The sequence below is a fragment of the Bactrocera dorsalis genome, unplaced genomic scaffold (assembly GCF_023373825.1).
Source record: "Bactrocera dorsalis isolate Fly_Bdor unplaced genomic scaffold, ASM2337382v1 BdCtg148, whole genome shotgun sequence".
Taxonomy (NCBI): Eukaryota; Metazoa; Arthropoda; class Insecta; order Diptera; family Tephritidae; genus Bactrocera; species Bactrocera dorsalis.
Genome location: NW_026038199.1, coordinates 13,539 through 36,908, shown reverse-complemented (window position 1 = coordinate 36,908; position 23,370 = coordinate 13,539). Strand labels below are relative to the sequence as shown.

Below are 23,370 nucleotides of genomic sequence, written 5' to 3'. Positions count from 1 at the left end.
TCGTTCTTGCATGTCTATTCTAACATATGCTTAAGCTCCTTCCAAAGCAATGTAAAATAGCCCTGACCATCGCTGGGGCCCTTGTTTTGCATAAACTTTTCCTTTAGTACTTCTGTCATGAAGCACAGACTTCCAATGGCAATGCCAAAAATATACATCAACCAAATATAATGGAGATCCTGAAAATGTAGTGGCTCATAGTGGCGCGGTATAGTCAAATCCTCCAAGCTCAACTTTCCCGCCTTGATCATTTCAAACAAACTCATTGTAGTCCAGTGATGCCAGAAACCGTACGCCTGCATTTCCAGCAAGTACTCATTGAATGTGGCGCGATAGACGCTATTCTCAGCCAAAGGTACTGCTAGCAAAATTTGGCGATGGAACTGCACCTCTTCGGAGACGCGAAATAGACGTTGAGAGAAGTAGCGTTGCTGACGCTCGACCATCGCCCACATTTCCGAATGTGTGGAATAGGCGAAGCCTGTGTTGAGGCTCTTCCGAAGTGTGTAGAAATCCCGCAACTCGGGAATAACGAGCAGAAGATCTCTATAGCTCACCATAAAGGACTCGGGCATGAATTTCTCAAGTACCTCATACTCCTCCAACGGTAGCACGATTTGTATGCCACGAGCTTTTAAATCGGCGTAGCTTTTTATTTGTTCTCCCGAAGGTGGTTGACTGCTAAAAGCATGCAATTGTGCACTGTAGACAGTGCTCCATATCAGACCCTGCAGGAAAATCAAAAAAAATAGAAAATAAAATTTGTAATTTCGCTTACGACGCAACTGAAACGGTAGACCGATAACGCCACGAAATATTTTATCATTAAAGATCACGTCATTATACGCGAATTCTTTCACACTTCGCACATGGCTTTCGTGGCCATTGATTATGTACGTGTAGAGCAATGAGAAAATAATGAAAATCGTTACGTCTATTAGCAACGTATTGCTCTGAAAGATATACTTGTAGATTTGGTAACGCTCAATATAGCCCGACCGTGGCAGCATTGGCATCCAGTTGCTGATCTCCACAATGTCTGAGAACGCGTATAGCGAAACGTTCTCCACAGGCATTTGTAAGCCAATTGGCAAATCCAACTCATAATTGCTAGTTAAGTCTGCCAGAATGGAGATTTCGATGCTCGCACCTACATTCAGTGGTGCCCTATAAGTAAGTGTGGCATTCAACTTCGCGGCGAAAGTGGAAATTAGATGGTAAATATAACCAGAACTGCGCTTTTCACCAAACGCATCTGTATACACGATGGATCCCGGTTCGGATTGTGACGGCATGCTAAGCAACTCATAACCCTGCAAGTCATTAAGACGACTCCGATAGCATATCCCAGACCATGGATAACTCTCCAAAGTGAAATTCGGAAACCGAGTGAACGAGTTCAAACGGCCGGTTGCCGGAAAATCCCTAAACACTGCGAGTACATTCAACATTTGTTGCTGGTCACAGTAAGTGAATAGTTCCTCCAGCTCGTCTGTCTGCGTTGTAGTGAAATTTTTCAGCAGAAATAATATTCTAACTTCCCGCATGTGCTGTAAACTTTCAGACATACTCTCCAGCAGATTCAAGTCCACAAAATCGTCAAGACACATGACGCTGAGCAGCGCGCGGTTGAAGTATGCATTCAAGTAGATCGTATAATTCGCGTCAAAGATAAGTTTGGCCGTGAAGTTCGCCGAACGCCAATCAGATAGGTCAACAAAGCAGTCTATTGGCTTGCGACGCCACAACAACAACGTGCTGAAGTCGCCCTCCCTTTGTATGGCTTCGAGCAGTAGATGCGAGGAGTTTGTTGGCTCCACTTGCCCGTCGATGACTGGCTTTAAAATTTCGGGTTCGGCGGTGGAGCAACCAAAGAGCATATGAACGCACACTTGCAGAACAACAAATAACACAGAGTACATTTTGATTGAATTTCCAGAATGGAGCAACTAAAACATTTCCCTACGTGATATCCTTTTTATACTCATTTTTATACAGAATAGGTTTATGTACCCACAGGCGAAGATCTTCTAAAATTCAGAAGACAAATATGGTAAAATTTTATTCAAACGGCCAGAACGGCCATTGCAAATGACATCATAAAATTAAATTGCAGTATAATGAAAGTCTTGTTTGCCTTTATACAGGGTGCACACAAATTCAATGACTCTCCTCTACTCCTCTGAAGTATGTATGTATAATATATGAGACGATGACGGCGAGTATTATCAACTTTTATCATTTTATTCGGCGTGGATGGCATCTCTAACAAGATGGATGTGATAGTTGGTGTTGGCCCCACACTTTGCTGGGTTAACTTGTGACCTTAGATAAAATATGCCAAAATATTATGAGTATTTTTTATGTATTGAATCATTGTTTGATACATATCTACCATATTCGTATATAGTATACTCGCGCATTCATATATGTTTCGAACTCTAATGAGTTTAAATGCTGAATCCATCGTCGCTACAACAAAATCGCCAACAGTGAGCGCTATTAGGTAACCCGCAATGGGCGGTGGTAAAAAGAAGAAATTTGTTACATAAAGTATTGCGAATTAATCTTCCTCGCCCAATAAAAGAGCCAAGCATCGATTTTTCAATTCAACATTTCGTTTAGAAACCCGCTGGGATAGCTCGCCTTTTGATGAATCTTAAGTAACCCAAGCCCTAATTAGCAATGTTTATGTTATGCAATGAATAATGAGAGGTTGGCCACATGGACGGCAGCAAATATGGGGTCAATAATGCATGCGAAGAATTCAGCAATCTTAGCAATAGAGGCAAGCGCATTCATCTGATATTATTGCGGAATGTACCGGTAGTCTAGATAGGCAAATTGAAGATGGAACTTCTTCGTAGTTCGAGCCGAGTTTAATGAGACAGCCCTTTAATACAGTTTTATTACAACAACGCAGTCCACAATAAATGAGCTGTGGCAATAAAGTAAGTGAACATACACGTATGTGTTTGCGCAAGTGTGTGTACATGCGTTGCCAATCATCAGATGTTCATGGCTAATAAATTGCTGGCTAACAAATTGGTATTTTATTTGCCAAAGGAGTCAAGTTCAGAGTTGAAAAACAACAAACAAAGTTAACGGTTTAAAGAAATTATAACTGTGCTCGACTAGTTCGCTTTGTAACACTAATGAATGTCGGAAAATATAAGCGATGTTTGACGCTGGGGCCGAGACACATCTTAAAATAAATAACTTGAGTACAAAAGAAGATATTTTGTGAAACTGCTCGACCAAATCCAACTAAATTTAGCATGAATTGACCACGTGATGCCTAACCTTTTCCCAGTCACTTAAAGCGATTGAAATTATATCCGTCCATCATCTAATATAGTCCGATCTGATCAGCAAAATTTATGACATTGTTTCATACTATCAAACCAATCCAACAAATCGCTCACAATATTACATTTTGCTAGCTTTGGGGCCAAATTGACAAATGAGCCGGAAATAAAATTAAATTTTTATAACAGTAATTTACAATAAATATGTTGCCATTGCTCGCTCTATTGAACTTAAAGCAACAAATATCTCAATTAAAGGCAATAACTTGTAAGCGTGTTGACAGCTCGAATTTCAGTGACAAATGACTATGACGGCTGAGTGTTGACCGTCGCCACGCTCTTTGGCATCGACAGAGGCGCTCACTTGCCTCCCTTTCAACTGCTCCTACCTATTTCATTTAGTACACACATTCCCGTTATAATTGACACTGACGATTAAGCGACTACTTCGGAGGGAGTGGTGTAACGCAATCAACAACAAAACAACAACAACTACCATATTGTTTGAGCAAAACAACTGTCTTCTCACACTTGGAAAAAGCGCTCATACACTTGCCTTGGAGTGCCGTCGTTTTTCTTCGTCTCACGTGAAGTGTGCGAGTGTGTCGTTTATTTAAATTAATCGTAAAATTAAGTTAACAATTAATAGCTGACATCGGATTGTCGACTGGCATATGGTATCTACGCAGCTTAATGGCAGTTAGTAACTAATAATGAGTTCATTAGTCATTTTATTTCCTTCTGTATTGAATCGTGAGTTTTCTTTCTGGTGTTTCGTTTATTTGTTCGGTTTATTAAATTTTAGTAAGCCTTGATTTTTTTTTAATTATTTACGAAAAAAAATTTCAGTCAAAATCTGCGAGGTTCTCTAGCAAAGAACTGGTCTCAAATGACCCTTGCCTCTTGTTGACTTAGACTTCAGCTGCGAAAGGAGTAATCGAATCTGATAACTCGTGTCGGTTGGGGGGAAGAAGGGTAATCGCGTTATTATATTATAGCACGTGGTATTTTGCTCCATTAATCATAATTGAATTCAACATTTTAGGTTTTTCACAAAAGATGTGACCTTTGTGGCCGCATAATAACAAAAATTGCCGAATGCCGAAATGCTTTTCAATTGAATTAATTGTAAAAACAAAAAATTAATGAGCGATCTTAATGAACGCAAAAAATAGAAATTCCTAATCATAAACTTGATGAATAAATAGATCTGTGCGGTTCGTGCAACATCCCACCAGACGCTTTTAATGAAGGCGCGTTATAAAAGAAAACGATTTGTTCAAGGTTTGACTTGTCGAATCACTAATGGCCAAGCATCAGACGGCAACAAGTAATAAAACGATCAATATCGACCACATGGGGGCAGCAATCGGAGACGGCTGAACGAAGACCCAATTTGTATGACGCAATGCCGTCGTCGGCCGCTGTAATCATCAGCAGTGATCGCATTTTACATCTAATCGCCGATAATGGCAATGATGAGCAGTCAAAAGCACTCTTTTATTCAGCGATTATGGGAATTAAAGAGCCTAACAATGTGTAATTGTAGTGTGTGTGAGGGAGGAGGGTTTGCGAAGCACGCGAACAAACGAAAGCGCTCGAAATGCTTTTGGCCGATGTCAGTTGTCCGAGTGAAGAAGCGCTCGTTTAATAAGTGAAACAGAGTAGGGAGCTTCCTAAGGTAACAAAGAGAAAGCGCGGTGCCGCTATGCCCTCAGTACAGAAATTCAAAAGCTGAAAACATTTTCAGAATTTTTGCTGTGGAATTCTTCTTGCCTTCATAGAGTCTAAAGTAGAAAAATACTGAAATTCAAAAATACGAATTTTAAACCGTGAAAAAAATTTGGAAAAATTCACTCCCGCAGAGTTTTCCCATGACAAACTTTATAGAATCTGCGCAGCCAAGAAAAGAGCTACACTTCAAATTAACCATTTGGTCATTCCGGCAACAGGCCTTTGTAGGGACGGATTAATTCTTCTGCCACCTTAATCGTTATTGCCGATTCCGGCCGTTCATTCCGCCAAAAGATGTCGCCTCACTCACATTATAATTTCAGACACCTCTTAATTATTTCGAAATTACGATCATAAGCGTTTTCGTTATTGTAGTTGTTACTGTTGCAATATGATTTTAGTGGCATGCCTCATTTCGTTAAGACATTTTCGATTAAATTGCAGATTCACTCCTCAACTGACACGTTCAATAGCCAATGTCGTCGCAGCACTTCAGCAGCAATGGAGCTGCGCTCAAAGAGGTTATTGCTTCCTCAAATAAAAGTGAAAAAATAATGAAATTCAAAACAAAGTAAATGCCAAAGTCTCAATTAAACTTGCTTGCACAATGTAGAGCGCCTTGGGAACCGTTTTTTCTCTAGCGCGAATGCGTGCGCATGTGTTTGTTGCAATGCAATATGTTGTTGCAATTGATGGAAATCGGAAATCACTGAATGTGCTCGCATTCGTTTGCGTTGACTTCGCACAGTTTACTTCTTCTTTTGACATGCTGAAATAATTTACCGATTTTCGATTGAACGAATTTGGAACGTGAATTACGTAAGCTTGACTTGGTGGATATAATGAGATGCCAAACTCGTTTGTGCATCTGGAACTCGAATTCGAACAGGAAACTCTTTGACTGACATTGAATTCGTTCCCTATTGTCTGGTCGGTTTCAGAGGTGAGAGCATAGATGTACACATTGCGATTGAGAGTTCAGTCATCTTTTTTCACCTGAATGGCGGCATGTGATGGATAAACTGGATTGACAGTTTCACTTAGACTTGAAATTTATCTGCCTTCAAAAAAATTTCTTCCGACGCACTTAGTTGCCTATTTTATAAACATTTATGGTTTACCTTCATTGTCATTAACTTCTTGTTCATGCAAGGCTTAGGTATATCGTGCAACGATCTACAGTAACTCACAATGATTTCTCTGAAGCAAGCGCTAACAGTTCAATGGTCTGCTTCAAATTGTGTCTCTGCTCGAATTGTGCGTTTTTTTTAATAATTATCGCCGAGGCAGAAGTCATAAACTCTTATAAATGTCCAAGTTTACATCGTTGTAGCTTTGTCAGCTTGGAAATATTTCCTAATCAAGTCAGCTGAGAGATAAGCCTTATCAATGAGTTGGCACTGAACCACAAGGAACAGCGTCGAATATCTCCTTTATGCAGCGGACGAAAAGTAGGGCAAAATAGAAGGTAAATATAATTGTTAAGCTGCTGCGAACTCTTGAGTACTCGTCTAATGGTATGGCTGGTGCCACTCTTCATGGAGAAAAGCCTTTTGAACACCGCCTGCCAGTTGCGACTACCCTAATATGCACCTGTCCACAAACCGATTTCTATATTTTTAACGTTTAAGCACCAATTTTAGACCAACTTTTGCGGCGCATTTTGAGTGACGTGTAATCCCAAAATACTCATTACCGCCACTTGGAATAAGCAATATTTTAGGAATGCACCACGACCGAGTGTGTGTGTGTGTCCAGTCGGCGTGTTGCCTGTTGTTCGAATGTTAATTAGCCCATCATTATTATCTCTGGCTTTCAAACATATTTACTCAAGCGCGCGTATGTATGAGTGCGTAGTGTCTGTTTCCAATTTTTAATTGCCATAACAAATATTTTCAACGCTTGTAAAAACCAAGCTGAAATACACTGACGCCAGCAATTACAAAATTCAACAGTTCAAATATCCGAAAAGCCGAAAAGCCGAAAATGCCGTGTTCCTAATCGCTTATTTGGATTGCTTGACGTTGTTGTTGTAGCGTTCGTACGACGCGATCGCCCATTAATTTCAATGCCAAAACTTTTCACATTTTTCAATATTAGCATGTTAAATGAGTGTGTTTGCGAGCTGCACGCTACGCCAATTAAGCGCCGCTCTTAATTATAATTTAATTATTTTCAGCTTCAATCTTCGCCTTTGTCTTCCTTTGCTTCAAGTTGCCATTTGTTGTTCGCTTGTTTGTTTTTGTTTTTGGGTTATAAAATTGTGGAGCTGCGATCTTTTAGACTTGACGACGTTCAGCACCCACCATTCGCAACCCGCAGCGTTAATTCACCTAAATAAGCGTTCACAATTATAACAACAACAAGCGATAATATTTAAAACGATTTCTAAAATCTGAATGAATTGCTGAGAAACAGAGTTTAAGGCAAGCTTGAGCTTGCCACTTCTAGGCATGGTGTGGGGCGCCGCCAACTTGAACTCATTGTTTTCCGCCGTCACTGTTGGGCAACACCATAAATCGCCTTTGTCCAGCTCGCCCTTAATTGAGACCTTCGGATTCGAGTTGTCTAATTATTTACGCTCTTTAAATCGCGCCAAGCACTTATTAATCAGCTTTAGTTCTGCACTGCTTTTCCCGCTGAGTAATGTCATTGAAAGAGGATTTAACATGTAACAACAACAAAAACTGAAGCACTAACACGACGGTGGTTCACAAGTAAAAAGAGACAATGATGGCGACCGTGTCTTGGCGATCCCAAGCGTCTAAGTAACACATGTTTTACTGCAACCGAACTTTGCCCCCCTTACCTGTTAGCAGTGTATAAAAGCGTCTTCTGCGAGAATCTTGCGTAATTGTTGTACAAGTGCAAACTGATTCTTGGCGATGTCAGCATGTCAGCTTAACTGTTATTGTTATTGTTGTAAATACATCAGAAATAGTGCCGTATCTAGATCTAATTTCAACACGATTACTGTTGTTGCTGTTGTTATTACTTTTCTGAACAGCAAAGTCAGCCTTCCCATCCGAAAACACTGCCAGATGCTGGGGCTTTAGCTGCAATCTTTTGTTTTGTTGTTATTTAATATTTTCGTAAATGTTGTGGTTGTTGTTGTTGTTAATTTTTATGAAACCGAAAGTCACTTACGTACTACTTATTGTCCAGTCATCAGCAACAGTGTCGGCACTACAGCATAAACAACAACAACTGTGTGGCAATAGCTAATTGGTCGCTAAGTTTGGCTGTCGCGAGAGTCGGCGGCAGAGGACTCTTGTGCTCCGACATTGCAATCATAATTACGATAACTTTGTGTTCTTGTTGTTGTGAAATTATTTTTGTTCAACTAACGCGATTAAGCGACGAGATTGCTTTTCTTCGATTACTCTTTTAAATGAATGCAGATCATTTGCACTTCTTCGTTGTTGTTGTTGTTATTGCTTAAAAATGAAAGCATAATTTCCCACTCGAGCCTTATGGACAATAATTGTACCATAAAGTTATAAATTTAGTAAAAGCCAATTGCTCCGTTTCCTTTGCAGCGAAGTGATGTTGGTCGCAGTTTAAGGAGATTGGGTAAGTGAAGCAATCTTTTGCTTATTTAATCCGTGGACTATTTCGTGAAGTCTTTTTCGTAAATCTACAATTTAATGTTTTTGCCAATAGCCATTACCGAAAATTTATCAAAGCCAAAGGTAATCAAAAATAAGCTTTTACCCTTAGACAGTTTCAGGGTAGGCTCCTTCTGCGTCGATGCAGCGCTGCCAGACCGATTTCCAAGCATTGAAGGCGTCACGAAAGGCTTTCTCTCGAAACAAAAGAGTCTGGGGGTCACATCTGGGCTGTAGTGCGGCAGAGGAAGCGATGGGAAGCCGGCCTTGGTTAGGTAGCTGTTCACAAGAAAAGCGGTGTGAGCCAGGGCGTTATCGTGGTGCTATTTCCAATCGGCTGCGATGTCTTGTCGGACCCGATTGACCCGTCGTTTGAGTCTCTTAAGAACTTTCACGTAAAACTTGACGATGCCTTTGATGTTACAAAAGACAATGAGCGTAGTTTTCACTTTGGATTTGCTCATACTTCCGGTCTTCATCAGCAACTTCTTCATGGCTCTCCAAAAAGGCCTGGTGCATCGAAACACACCACTTCTAGCTAAAGCAACATCTGGGTAAGCCTGCTTGATCATATCAATGTTTCTGTCACATATTTACTGTGCGAAAGTATTTATTCACGTACCTCTGCTCTAATGAACGCTGCATTTTCGGCTTGCACACACAGAAACACGTCGTGCGGAAATGTTTGTCCTGACTCTCCAGGTGCTCGGAGACAGCTGACCAGTCGGTCGTTCTACCGAAACATCGCGCACGCTCCGAAGTACTGTCGCAGCGGAAACAAATCAGTCTTATTACTTTCCGAACAAACCTTGTACTTTTGACTTCTAGTGATTTATGAATTTGAAAAAACTTCAAGGACCACATTCGTTATCTTCCCAATGAGATTGTGAGAACACAAACCCATAAAGGCACATGTTTATTTATGGGAACGCGAGACGAGATCACCCGCCAGAGAAATAGACGAGTTTTTGAAGACCTTTCTAAACCAGCGGGACGGACCAAATAAGCCCTTCTTAGCACTCAAAATCCATTGAGCATTAATTTTCAGTGAGAACGAACAGAAGTGCAAAAGCAAAGGTTATCATACGTTTTTTACTTGAAAACCATTTTAGCGAAGTGTTTCATCAAAATCAACAATGCGGAATAATCAGAGGCTATTTAGCCCCACCGCCAACTTTAATAATAACATCAAATAAATAATTAAGTTGAGAAATAAACGATGCTTAGAATCTCGGTTACTTTAAAAAAGCCTTTGCAAGAACCAATAGTTTCAACTGATCACAAAGACGTCGGTGAAGTGAATAATAAAACTCAGAAATCTGTTAAAAAATCAGTTGGAGATTCAGAAAAGACCCTATACAATCACGAGTACACAAGTTTCAATTAAAAATGGCATACAGTTCTTCTTCTTCTTTATTGGCGGTTATAGCCGAGTAATGACACAAACTAAAATATAGAAATTGCTTTCAAAAAATCAAATGTCATGCGGAACAGTAATATCCCCCTTCTATACAGTTATATGTTTGTGGTCACGAATGGCAATTAACTCGGCGATGAGATTTGCATATTCTCACATTTGTGGACCAGAGCCAGATATACCGACATACATATGTACATACATTCGCACATTCGGGTATGCGAGCAGTTATTATGCATGAAAATGAGTGTGTGAAAATATTAGTGCGCTTTTGTTTTCATTTAGCACCACTCCGGGTGTAAAAACGAGTGTTGTTCGTGTTGTTATTGTTGTACAAGACATTGCTGTTATCTGTACTGTGAGAGCCAATGGGACTCCCTGCTGGCGATTGTCCGAGCAGACTCCTTCCTCTGTTGCAAATCTTTTAGCCCGCGATTAATGTGTCTAATTAGCAGCACCACTAAAGTATTACAGCATTACAACAACAATACACGTGCACACACACACGCACACGTTTCGACGCTCAAAATAACTCCAGCTGCGCCGCTGCTAATGTTATTGCCGCCACGGTCCATCAAAACGCGGCATTGGGGGCTAACCCCTTCCGCGGCTGTTTATATATATATGTATATGTGTGTGTGTAGTTGTGCTGGCACGCAATTGTAGCGCTTTTGATTAATGCTTCTAATGTTGACTGTTATCTGATATCGTTTTTGTTGTTGTTGTTAGGCTTGTTTGCCTTTCCGCGAGTGTACACACACACACATACACACAACTGTGAGCACCTGCTGCAATTGCACATAATTTGCTTTGTTGTTGTTGCCATATTTGTGACCCAGTCACTGTGTTGCCTTACGGCCACCGGCGCTTGCCATCGCAAGCCCAGCAAATTACTGACACCAGTTGGTGACTGTCGCCGCTCCGCCCTCCAGCCAGCCGAGTGGCGCAATTGTCGCCATGATATTTGTTTATTTTCATTCATTACCCGATGAAGTGTTGTTTTTGTCGGTCTGCACTCGAGTGTGTTCGTTGACACGCGGCATAACATACATACATACATATGTTTCGTTTGCTTGGCGGTGGGGGAGGCTCGCGGACGACGCTCGTTAACTAAACGAGGTGAAATTAGACTTAGTTCCCGTTGGATCTGGAAACGCGTCTTCCTAGCCGTGACAGCGCAGGTATATGCGATGGCGTACAGTTGGCATTGGTGGCCCCATCGCCTCGTGCATTGTTGACGCCTCATTTATTGGGGTTTTTTGTTTTTGTTTCTGTATTGTATGGTTCAGGCTATCCATGTATGTACAGTTAAGCAGGCGTGAAATCTTGCTCAAGTACTCGTGCGTGCCGCCGCCGTTAAGCGAAGCAGTCATTGTTGTTGTTGCTGTTTGTGCTTTCTGCTTCTTTTGATTTGTGCCTTTCTCTCTGCAAACAATGAGGAAGGAAATAAATCGACAAATTAGACATTCTCATCCACAGCAAAAGTCGCTGCAACTACACTCACCCCTCACCCCTCCACCCACCACATGTGTTCATATGTATGTGTGTATGGGATGTGCGTTGTAACAAGCCACAATATGGGGAAGCGTTTTCGGTCTGAAAGTGCTGGCGGTGACAGTCCCGCTTCGCTGCACTTCGCACTCCGGTGGCTTGCTGTTGGCTGTTTGTGCCGCCGTAATTACTTTAATTGAGTAAAGATTTCAATTTTGTCGCATTTTTTCGAAAATTAATAACTTCATTGTATTGTGCAACAAAGCAATTACTTAGTGCAGAAATATCGCATTGTGGAGTAGGGATTCTAACTCCGCTCTACAAGCAAACGCCGGTCTCAGGAACCATGAATGACAATTGCTACATATTCAATCTGAGTCCGTGACCGACGGAGCTTAACAAAATCACAAGTTTACGCTTGTCAATCAAAATCGCTTATAATTTGCGCTTCTTCTTCTTTATTGGCGTCTACGCCGCATTGATTTGCGTCGGTCCACGAAAAACAAGAGCATAACGGCACAACGCAACTGTTGACTCGTCAATGATGTTGCATTGTCAGCGATCACGACTACCAGTGGAGCAATGTTTTCAAGCACCAGTCCATAAGCTTCGGCGCAATCCGCAGCTGAGACAATCCGCTGACTAAAATGCGAAGCAGAAGCGTAAACATATTGCAGTCCTCTTGATGGCTGCAACAGTTGAGAGTGAGTCGCTGCTTAAAACAAATGGCCCGCTCAAGGCCACGTCGCGTCTGTCCATCTAGCGAAGCGAAAGGAAGCTACAGTGCGCGGGCACCTCGATCAATGCGACGCAAGTCGGCGATTAATGGATGAACCGGAATAGCGGCGAACGAAATGCGGCCAGAATTAGCGTGTGACCCGCTCAAGCGTCGTTTATTACACAACTGGCGCCCACTCTAACGACTGCGGCTCTTGTTCGTCGCGGATGATGCTGCAGATCTTATGATTTTTGTGTGTAGAACGCGATTTTGCAAGCTCTGTGTTTGTTGTTGTCGTAAATGGCTTTGGCAGGTGAATGGCTAAAGTCATTCTTCTGAAGCCACCGTTGCGAGTTGGAAGCGCGTGTTAGCCAACTCTTCGCTACAAATTGCTTGAGATATTGATCAGATTATTGCTGTTGCGGTGAATCCCGATGCATGTGCCTCTTCTTGGGCCACTCACTTAGCCATTCTAATCGCCAATGCGCACGATTGGTGAATAAATGTTGTACGGGAAATTAACCTACAAATGTTTTATATGAATATTAGGTAGGTCCTTAATATATAGAAGACAGATTTGTGCTCTTATCTCTTAAATATATCGATGCAGTTAGGACTGCTTCAAAAGTCTCATTCATCGTTCGAAGTATTGCCTTAATAGAAGTGTAAATATGCGAGGCATAGAAGGTTTCCAACAACGGTTACTGAGAGTGTGCAAGACACCGATCGACCTCACCATGCTGGTCTTCCTCAACTGCTCACTGAGCTGACCACTTGCCGGGCTCGCCAACAAATATAATATAATAAATATGTACATATGTATCTATAAGCATACCCTCATGTGGTCCATGCATGTGCTAAGTAAGTTTGTAAGTCTCGCCTGTGCATTGTGTTCGCATTCGTATCTCGTTGTTTCCGCAACATCTCTCCGACGAGCGCACACACATACGCACACATAACTTGCTCAAATGAATTTGAAAACGAATTTGAAAGTATTCGGTTACGGATCGTGTTGCGGTCAACCGAATTGCGTAACTTCTAATTAACTTTCGAGTGTGAGTTGCAACAGCAGCAGCAACAACAACAACGACAATAACAACACTTGAGACAAATATCATTTTTAATCGCACACACACGCTCACACATGCAGGAGCAGCCAAATCGCAATGGACAAGTCAAGTATTATTGGTCAATGTAGGGCACTAATTGCAGAGCCATGAATGCCCTCCTTTGAGGCAGACACAAACGCATTGTTATATTTGTAACCGGAAGCTTTTGAGTGCGCTTCAACAGTAGTGCTAAAGATTTATTATTTCCTGGTATAATGAACAGCCCTCTTTCTTCCCTCAAATGTGGGTGAAGTACAAAAGGAGGGTTAAGAGGAAAGATGAGCACGAACTGCCTGAAATCCTGTTTTATAAGGTAACAACTGTCTTATCCCACACCCATTTCAACTATGTAAAACACCAATCTAGCCTAACCTCCAAAATATTTTAAATTCTCCGTTCTTTCAGCGCACAGGGTTTGCGAAGTTCCACCACGACAACTACCTAACCAAGGCCGGTATGTGGCCCTCCGGACTTTTTTGTCTCCTTGCCTGAAGAGGCCGATCAAAGGCAAGCATTTTGAGACGACAGAGGGAATCAAAGGAGCATGCACCTCGGCTCTCAAGGCTCTTAAGGAGAATGCCTTCCGTGATGCCTTCAATGCTTAGAAATCGCGCTGGCAGTGCTGCATCAACGCAGAAGAAGTCTATTTTGAAAGTTTTTGAAGAATTGCAACGATTGGTTTAATAATTTTTTTTCAGTCCTATTACTTTCCGGACAAACTCTGTATGTAGCTGACATATCATGTAAGCTGCAGATCCATCTGTTTGCTTCTAGTTTAGTCCCATATACCACAAGTGCTGTTAGGTGAATACAATCATTGTTCTCTGTGCAACATGTTGCGAGAGTAAAAACACAAAAACTTAATTAATAAAGACAACACGTTGCTTAAAAAATTAATCAGCAAAAGCGCAACAAATTGGACTCAATAAATATTTTTAACACCGTAATAAAAATCTTTCAAATGGCCATGTAAAGTGTCAGTTGTCGGCTTCTTTTTTTTTTGTTATTTTTGGAGTGTTTAAAAACAACTCTCTCACATTAAAAGCCGAGGGCAACACCAGGCAGTCGGATACCGAAACTATTTAGCTAATTTTGGGTTTCGCAAGCTTCCTCAGCACATTTGCATATGAGTAGGTATTTATTGCAGACTTCATACTTTTGGGTTTCAACGGTGTGCGCTGTCACCCACTAAAACCGAAATTACCCAACACAAAATATGCTGTTCGTAATCAAATACGAACTCGAAATTGTCGAGTGTTGGACATTTGCATATTTCTTTGTCCATCAACACATAAATACCCGCTTTTAAATACACAGTTTTGGTGTTTTAATGGTTTATTTATCTTGTCTCATTTGCTGCGCTGCTCGATTATGAGATTTTAAATCAGATGCAATCTCAATGACGGCGCTCGTGACCTTCCTTCTGCTAGTCGCGATGTGATGCGTCAGATGATCACTTATGGGTGTGAACATACATATGTATGTGTTTCAGCGAAGATTTCTTGATTTGTATTTGTTTTTGTTTTCATTTCAATCCAAAAGGTCGAAGAGGAAGTAAAAGTAGAGCGACAAGTGAATCATAGGTGAATGCATAATTTTAAATGAATTAGCGAGTTTTTTCTTATTGTCCATATACGCAACATTTCCGGATATGAATTAGACTAAGACTGGTGGATGACAAAATCTTTAGTACTTAATCTTTAACCGTAGATTGGGGTTGGCTAAATTATCGTCAGACAGCAGAACCTGCCCCAAGCATTGAAGTAATTTGTGATAACACGAAAATAAAATGATGATAAGATATTACATCGCTTCTAAAAATGTGAATGACGTAATATTCCAAATTGGTTCCTTAAACTCCCCTAAAGAAGCGCTCGAAGTTTTGTACCTTTTTTGATAGAAAAGAATGATTCTTCCAAGTATAATCCACTTATTCTGGTCGCCCCTGCATTTCTATGTAATAGAAAACTGTTGAGTCTTTAATAACGGCATATTCCATTGCAGCCCTCGGTCGAATCCAGCTAATTATGTGGAGTTCCTTTGTGTTGCCTATAAGTACACCGTAGTCTTTCGGAGCTATAATTTGATGACGAGCCAAGTTCAGACATTTGCCATTGTTTGTTGGAATATTATCTTTCGCCATAATTTATGAGTCAGTAATTTGCCTATTGGATATACACACTTACAGATAATTGTCTAATATGATGTACAGTTAACTAGTGGTACTTATTTTGCCAGCAGATCCCTTCCTTACGTCGTGAACATTTAAGTTGGAGTATGTACCAATAAAAACCGTTCACTATTGTTGTTGGAGGCTCCACTGTTATTAGATAAATTGGGAACCCTCGAAGCTTTGTCATCTCTGTCATTATTGGAAGTTGCTAAATCATCGCAAGCGAGCATTCGGGATGGCAAACGTTTGAATATTATTTACTTGCGAGAAACTTAAAATTCAGTATTCCAACAAGGTTCTTGAACTGCAGTACTAAAAAATAGCTAATCTAACTAAGCATCGAAATGTTAGCATTCTCAAAACTTGTGCAATCACTGGCGTTCATAAATTTCCTCTCGTGGGCGCTCGCGTTCACTGTTCAACAGGAAGGAGAATATGACCGCAATCAAAGGCTCATCGAATTCCTTTTGGCACTAAATCATAGACATCGTTACCAAACTGTCTTGCTGGAAAACTGCGCAGCAAACTCTTTCACCAAGGACATTTGGGTAAAAATGGAAACCCCGATGTTACAACTACGAGCCGCAATTCAGTACCCACAGGAATTGAGAATGCTCTTCAACCACAATTTGCTCGTCATGGTATGTTTGGAGCGCAACGTTGACTCATTCAGTATAATCAGTGGACTTGCGAGGCAGTTGCAGTACATGCGTGATGCACATGTAATTCTATTGGCGGAAACTGACTCAGAGGTACACCAAGAACAAGACGTTGAAAAACTCTTTCGGCATTGCCAGATGCTGCAAATTTTAAACGTCATCGCACTTTTTGGTGATTTTATGAGTACCCATTTGGTATTCATGTTCGATACTTTTCCCACTTTCAAGCTGAAGGCCATTCCATTCATACCGCTTACGAACTATTTCCCCGACAAAACCCGCCAACTCCACGGTCATCCAATCTATACAGAGCCCGATCAGAACCAACCGAGATCGTTTCTGTATCGCGACGTCAGAGGCGCACTGAAAATGTCCGGTTACATAGGCAAACTGGTGCAGGCTTTTGAACAACATTTAAATGCCACCGTGCGTTTTCCGCGCCCCATTAACATCAACGAAACTACATATCAAAGAGATCAGCACAACAGCACGCGGTCGGGCGTCATCGACTTTGCAACCAGTTTGGGTTCTTACAGATTCTTCACAGCCGTTGAGGAGTTCACATATCCTTTCGAATTCGCCAAGTGGCTGATGATGCTGCCGGTAGAGCGCGACCTCGAAGTGAACGAAATGTTCGTGTACATCTTTCAATCCGAGTTATTCTTGTTTATTATTTTGATAGGCGTTGTATTGGGATTTTTCTTAAATGTATTTGAATATTTCCAAATTCGACCGCACAGTTCGAGTAGAAGATTTTGGGGTGCGCTCTGCTGTCCTGGACAAATCTTTCGTGGCATTTTAGGTCAAACATTTCCAATGTCTCCGCACAACAATTGGCGAATGAGCTTTGTTTATTTTACAATATTCCTTGTGGGACTCATCACCAATTGCCTGTTCGCAGTGTATTTGAAGACATTTCTTACCCAACCGCCTGCTAAGTCGCGTATTAGCAACTTCGAGGACCTCATAAAATCGGACATTCGTTGTCTTGTTAATGAGAAAGAGGTCCCAATTGTCATAAATCTTATTGGCGCTGCTGCCTGGTCACGTTACAAAGACGGATTTGAGATAATATCGTCTTGGTCAAAGTTTTTGTCACTTCGTTTGTCTCTAAACACAACCTACGGTTATACTGTCACCACTTCATTGTGGTCCATCATCCAGTTGAAACAATCGCTCAGACGTCGGAAAATCTTTCGGCTCGCCACCGAATTCATATTGGACGACTGGCTCATCCTAGGTATGCCTATTAACGAGAACTCGATATACAAACCGGCGTTAAATCGGTTTATTGCGTTGGTCAATGAAGCGGGACTTATCAACCATTGGCAAGTTATGACCTATTACGACATGATAGCGATTGGTGCCATAAATTTGGATTATAACGTGGATGACTCACGGCAGTACAACATACTGGTTCCCAGCGATTTTTACTGGATGGCCTGGATGTTTGGTGTGAGTTATAGCCTTAGTATCGCAATATTTGTACTCGAATTATTTATCCACAAGTTTTGTATGTAAACATTAAATTACGAAATTATTGAACTACGCCTAAAATAACCGTTAATATGCCTGTTAAAATAGGCACAAATCGAAATGCTTCGAGACAAAATATTTGTGGAAAGCACTTAAGGAGGCTGTAAAGAAAGGTTCTGATAAAGATGGTACTATGAAATTTTAGTAGTTATTTTTTTGAAGAAATGTTGTGTTAATTCGAGGATTTTCTAAGGCAAATGCATATGAAAAATTCTCGAGAATGACACACGAAAAGATTTTTAAAGAAAATTTAATTTTCCGATCCCCACCAAACTTTACAGGAACAGTCCCTCCCCATCCCATCCTGAAAATCGCCCCAAAATTTCATTGAAATCGGTACAGCACACAGTACACAATATCCATTACTCAGTCACCATTCTTACACAAATACGCCCAGACCACTTTTACCCTGATAGCCTTATTTAAATGAATATCCATAACTTGAAAGGAAAGTGTACAAAATACCTTTAAAATATAAAATAGTTATTTTTCTCGATTTAAACTAACTGAAGTTTGTGGCAGCATTACTTTTACATAAGATTTAGCACATATTCAAACCAAAAAATTTACGCTAGATGGCTCTATAACCAATGTGAGAGCTTAATTCTTTATACTTTAAAGTAAATTGATATTAATAATTTCAAAATAATTTGAAAATACCCCTCTCTCAAGTGTCAGAGTTCCGGAATTTGCTACCTTCATAAGTGGTTCAAGACCGCACAATGGAAAAGTGCAAACTAATGCAAATTTCTTAATCTGACGTGTCTTTATGAATGGGCAGCACTGTTCATGAGTCAGCGAACATTCGCTTCAGTGTTGTATTTAGATAGCACTATGCCAATATTAAAGATAACATTAAAAATGGAAAATGATAGGACTCAATTTGGTTCCATAAATTACCTGATTTTTGATTTCATGTATATATTTAAAGCGAGCAGTAATGAGCTTGGAAATAATATGTTAATACCGAAAAAAGCTGACAATTTCTAAGAATAATGTCATTTCACTCTTATGAACTTGCTCATGAAAAATAGAACTCTGAAATTTTTTTCCGAATCGCAGCTGCGCTGCCTGAACGTCGACTCCCGTCAACGAACCTTCGACACACTCAGGAAAAAGAATCGTTTGCGTTCGCTGTCTGCCGCCTTCGTTGCAAAGTGAAAAGTTTTTCTCCGCGTTTAAGTGATTTTGGTATAAATAATATTTAAAGTTTTCCATATATTTAGTGAATTAAGCATAAAGTGTTAACAACCAATATGGCCGATTCTAAAGGGTGAGTGTAAAGACCATAATTTTCGCTAATTCTGAAAAGCCGACTTTGTGTTTTGTCAAATTGAGTTGCTGCTGCAGAGACTGCGACTGCGAGTTCACTGCTAGCTTCAATTTCGCGTTGTCATCACCGACGAAATATATTTTAATTTAATGAAATGCCTCATAAAATAGCGTAAAAATGACCAAAATTAATTGTTTTCCTGCTATTTAATATGCTATTAAATTAAAACCTTTGGTTGAAATAATAACCTCAAAACAGCAATTTGTATAGGCAGTGCTGCAAATGACCTGCTGCGGCATCAACTCAGCCTTTCATACGCCATTTGCTCTGGCTGTAATTACCCATGCCCATGAACAAGAGTAGGGCTATCCACTGTACACTTCTAAATGTCAATATGCTTAAGAAATCCACCCTGTTTTACAAATTTCAAATTGTATTGAAATATCTATCAAAATCATTCAGTCTTCAAAAGTTTTACCCAAATTTTGAAGGCATCGCTTTGAAGCGAATTTTGAAATACTTTCAAACAAAGAAAATTGTCTGCGCAATTGTAAAGATATAAACTATCAAAGAAAAAATAAACTAAACATGGCTAGTGGTAGTGGTAATTCTGGAAGTGGAGGCAATAGTGGACGCCATCATGTGCCGTTTCATTGGAGTCCCGATGCCGACGACGATGTCTGCGATGATGATTTAATGGACGCGGATCAAGATTTAACAAATTTCGTACATAAATACAGACAGGAACAAGAACAGAGTTTGAAAAAAACACAGGGTTCATTGTACTTGCCATCGCCAAATTCGACGGGTCCCAATAAGAAAGACGGCAAAGGCGGAGAACCTTCTGGAGCAAATTCTGGACCCATTTGCGCTCAAGCTTCTAGTGACAAGCGGTGTGATGATCTTTATAATTATATAAAAATATTACGCCTTTCTTTCATACCACTTACTGATTTAAAATTTTTTTCTTTCTTCACAACAGTGATGATTTAGCTACCGCAATTCTTAAGCGTAAGGACCGCCCAAACCGTTTAATCGTTGAAGAAGCCGTCAACGATGATAACTCAGTGGTGTCATTGTCGCAGGTATTATGAAATATTTATATATGTTAACTTAGTGCCATGTACGTACGTGTTCTATTTTTTTTTTGTTTTTCAAAATGTAAATTCACCATTTTATCAGTTGAGTAATATTAATGTTATTTCCCCGCATTGCATAGGAAAAAATGGATGAATTGCAATTGTTCAGAGGCGATACGGTTATTTTGAAGGGCAAGCGCCGTAAGGAAACCGTCTGCATAGTGTTATCGGATGAAAACTGCCCCAATGAGAAGATCCGCATGAATCGTGTTGTGCGCAACAATCTGTGTGTCCACTTGTCCGACGTGGTCTCCATTCAATCGTGTCCAGATGTAAAGTACGGCAAACGTGTTCGCATTTTGCCTATCGACGACACGGCAGAAGGTGTGACTGGTAATCTTTTCGAAATCTACTTGAAACCATATTTCTTGGAAGCTTACCGGCCCATCCACATGGGTGACAATTTCATTGTGCGCGCTGCTATGCGTCCGATAGAATTTAAAGTTGTTCTGACCGATCCAGAACCGTACTGTATTGTCGCACCTGAGACAGTTATATTTTGTGATGGCGATCCAATTAAACGCGAGGTAAAGTTATACGAAATTAGTTATTTATTTTTAGTTTAAGAACACTTTTTCTCCCATGATCTATAGGAGGAAGAGGAATCGCTTAACGCTGTGGGCTATGACGATATTGGCGGTTGTCGCAAACAACTGGCTCAAATAAAGGAAATGGTGGAGCTGCCACTCCGTCATCCTTCGCTTTTCAAGGCTATCGGTGTAAAACCACCGCGTGGCATTCTCATGTACGGTCCACCTGGTACAGGTAAAACGTTAATTGCACGCGCTGTCGCTAACGAAACCGGTGCATTCTTCTTCCTTATCAACGGCCCGGAAATTATGTCTAAGCTTGCCGGTGAATCAGAGTCGAATTTGCGTAAGGCTTTCGAGGAAGCTGAGAAGAACTCGCCTGCTATTATTTTCATTGATGAAATCGACGCTATCGCTCCTAAGCGTGATAAGACCCATGGTGAGGTGGAACGTCGTATTGTGTCGCAATTGCTCACCCTTATGGATGGCATGAAGAAGAGCTCACATCTTATAGTCATGGCCGCCACCAACAGGCCGAACTCAATTGACCCTGCGCTGCGTCGCTTCGGCCGTTTCGATCGTGAAATTGACATTGGAATTCCGGATGCCACCGGTCGTTTGGAAGTTTTGCGTATTCACACCAAAAATATGAAATTGCATGAAGACGTTGACTTGGAGCAAATTGCGGCTGAAACTCACGGTCATGTGGGTGCTGATTTGGCTTCGCTTTGTTCCGAAGCTGCTTTGCAACAGATTCGTGAAAAAATGGATCTCATCGATTTGGAAGACGATAAAATCGATGCCGAAGTATTGGCCTCTTTGGCCGTAACTATGGAGAATTTCCGTTATGCTATGACCAAGTCGAGCCCATCGGCATTGCGCGAGACCGTGGTGGAGGTGCCCAACACTACCTGGTCGGATATTGGTGGTTTGGAAAGTGTGAAGAAGGAGTTACAAGAATTGGTACAGTACCCAGTAGAACATCCAGATAAATTCTTGAAATTCGGCATGCAGCCCAGTCGCGGTGTGCTGTTCTACGGCCCACCTGGTTGTGGTGAGTCTCGGAAAAACTATTTTATTACACCTTGAATATGAGATTATTTACTGTTCGTTCGTATTCCGCACATAGGTAAAACTCTTCTTGCTAAGGCTATTGCTAATGAATGCCAGGCTAACTTCATTTCGGTTAAGGGACCCGAATTGCTTACTATGTGGTTTGGTGAGTCCGAAGCAAACGTACGAGACATTTTCGACAAAGCACGCTCGGCTGCTCCTTGTGTGCTCTTCTTCGATGAATTGGACTCGATTGCTAAGGCACGTGGCGGTAATGTAGGCGACGCCGGTGGTGCCGCTGATCGCGTTATTAACCAAATTCTTACTGAGATGGACGGCATGGGTGCTAAGAAGAACGTATTCATCATTGGTGCCACCAATCGTCCCGACATTATTGATCCAGCTATTTTGCGTCCTGGCCGTTTGGATCAACTGATCTATATTCCACTTCCCGATGACAAGTCGCGTGAAGCTATTCTTAAGGCAAACCTTCGCAAGTCACCACTGGCTAAGGATGTCGATCTTACATACATTGCCAAGGTGACACAAGGATTCTCAGGTGCTGATTTGACCGAAATCTGTCAGCGTGCCTGTAAGTTGGCTATTCGGCAAGCAATCGAAGCCGAAGTGCGTCGGGAAAAGGAGCGCGCAGAGAAGCAAACCATGGAGGTAAGACCTGAGTAAAACCGATATTATTTGATTTCAATTGCTTACTCAAAATTGTCCCAACATTTAGATGGACGAAGATGATCCAGTCCCGGAAATCACACGTGCACACTTTGAAGAAGCGATGAAGTTCGCAAGACGTTCGGTATCGGACAACGATATTCGGAAATACGAAATGTTTGCACAGACTTTGCAGCAATCGCGCGGCTTTGGACAGAACTTCAGGTAATATCCGAACCGATATTCACTGGAACGAGAACTGGTTAATTGATTTATTTCCTTTTTATCCACAAAATAACTAATAGATTCCCGGGTGCCAGCAGCACTTCCCAAGGTTCTGGACCGAATGTACCAGCGAATCCGCCAGGCGACAATGGTGATGACGATCTTTACAGTTAGATTTTTAGTTTTAAAATCAATGAATATTAAACAAACCAATTTGTCAAATTGAAGTATGCTTAAACAAGACAAACAACAATTTCTAATTTGAATAAAACAAATAATAATAAAAATAAAGAAACTACAACAATGTAAGATGTTATCTACCGAATCATCGCCTCTAAAGCGATTACGAAAGCGAAAAAACACGAAATTGATAGTATTGAAAATCAGTTGAAGAATAGCCGATTTTGAGCCAACGCGGGTTGTAAATGAACATTATAAACATCTTGCGACATTCACACACATACACCTAGGTATCAACCATTCATGCGTACTCACGTAGAAACCGAGCGTACCCGAAACTAATTTTAACATTACGAAAAAACAAAAATACGTTTTTAAAAATATAAAAATAAAACAATAAAGTTTAGTGGACACCCAACAGCCCCTGGTGTTTCAATTCGGTATCCGAAAATAGGTATTTTAAGCACTTCTGGTAGTAATTTGGAGGAACCCTGCCGAGTCGACAGTTGTTGGTCGGATAAGTCCGTGTCTGCTCCGATTAAGTATACCCA

General features: G+C 41.0%; 3 protein-coding genes across 3 annotated transcripts; 2 read left to right on the top strand and 1 right to left on the bottom strand.

Moving 5' to 3' along the window:
- Positions 1–14: 14 nt before the first annotated feature.
- On the bottom strand, positions 15–1,922 carry LOC105230720 (uncharacterized). The gene has a single exon (XM_049461863.1). The coding sequence runs from the start codon at positions 1,920–1,922 to the stop codon at positions 15–17; it is 1,908 nt and encodes a 635-aa protein (XP_049317820.1).
- A 12,875-nt stretch (positions 1,923–14,797) lies between these two features.
- Positions 14,798–17,980, top strand: LOC105230721 (uncharacterized). Its single transcript, XM_011211680.2, has one exon. The coding sequence runs from the start codon at positions 15,903–15,905 to the stop codon at positions 17,736–17,738; it is 1,836 nt and encodes a 611-aa protein (XP_011209982.2). The 5' UTR covers positions 14,798–15,902; the 3' UTR covers positions 17,739–17,980.
- An 867-nt stretch (positions 17,981–18,847) lies between these two features.
- Positions 18,848–23,239, top strand: LOC105230599 (transitional endoplasmic reticulum ATPase TER94). Its single transcript, XM_011211459.3, has 7 exons — positions 18,848–19,026; positions 20,009–20,111; positions 20,246–20,692; positions 20,759–21,749; positions 21,825–22,417; positions 22,485–22,639; positions 22,720–23,239. The coding sequence occupies exons 1-7, from the start codon at positions 19,010–19,012 to the stop codon at positions 22,811–22,813; spliced, it is 2,400 nt and encodes a 799-aa protein (XP_011209761.1). The 5' UTR covers positions 18,848–19,009; the 3' UTR covers positions 22,814–23,239.
- The last annotated feature ends 131 nt before the right edge of the window (positions 23,240–23,370 follow it).

Bases quoted from the DNA above. Each gene is read 5' to 3' on its own strand.
- LOC105230599 (XM_011211459.3), top strand. The intron at 20,693-20,758 runs GTAAAGTTATAC...CATGATCTATAG, and splicing joins GCGATCCAATTAAACGCGAG to GAGGAAGAGGAATCGCTTAA. The intron at 21,750-21,824 runs GTGAGTCTCGGA...TTCCGCACATAG, and splicing joins CTACGGCCCACCTGGTTGTG to GTAAAACTCTTCTTGCTAAG.
- LOC105230720 (XM_049461863.1), bottom strand. From the start codon at position 1,922: ATGTACTCTGTGTTATTTGTTGTTCTGCAAGTGTGCGTTCATATGCTC.
- LOC105230721 (XM_011211680.2), top strand. From the start codon at position 15,903: ATGTTAGCATTCTCAAAACTTGTGCAATCACTGGCGTTCATAAATTTC.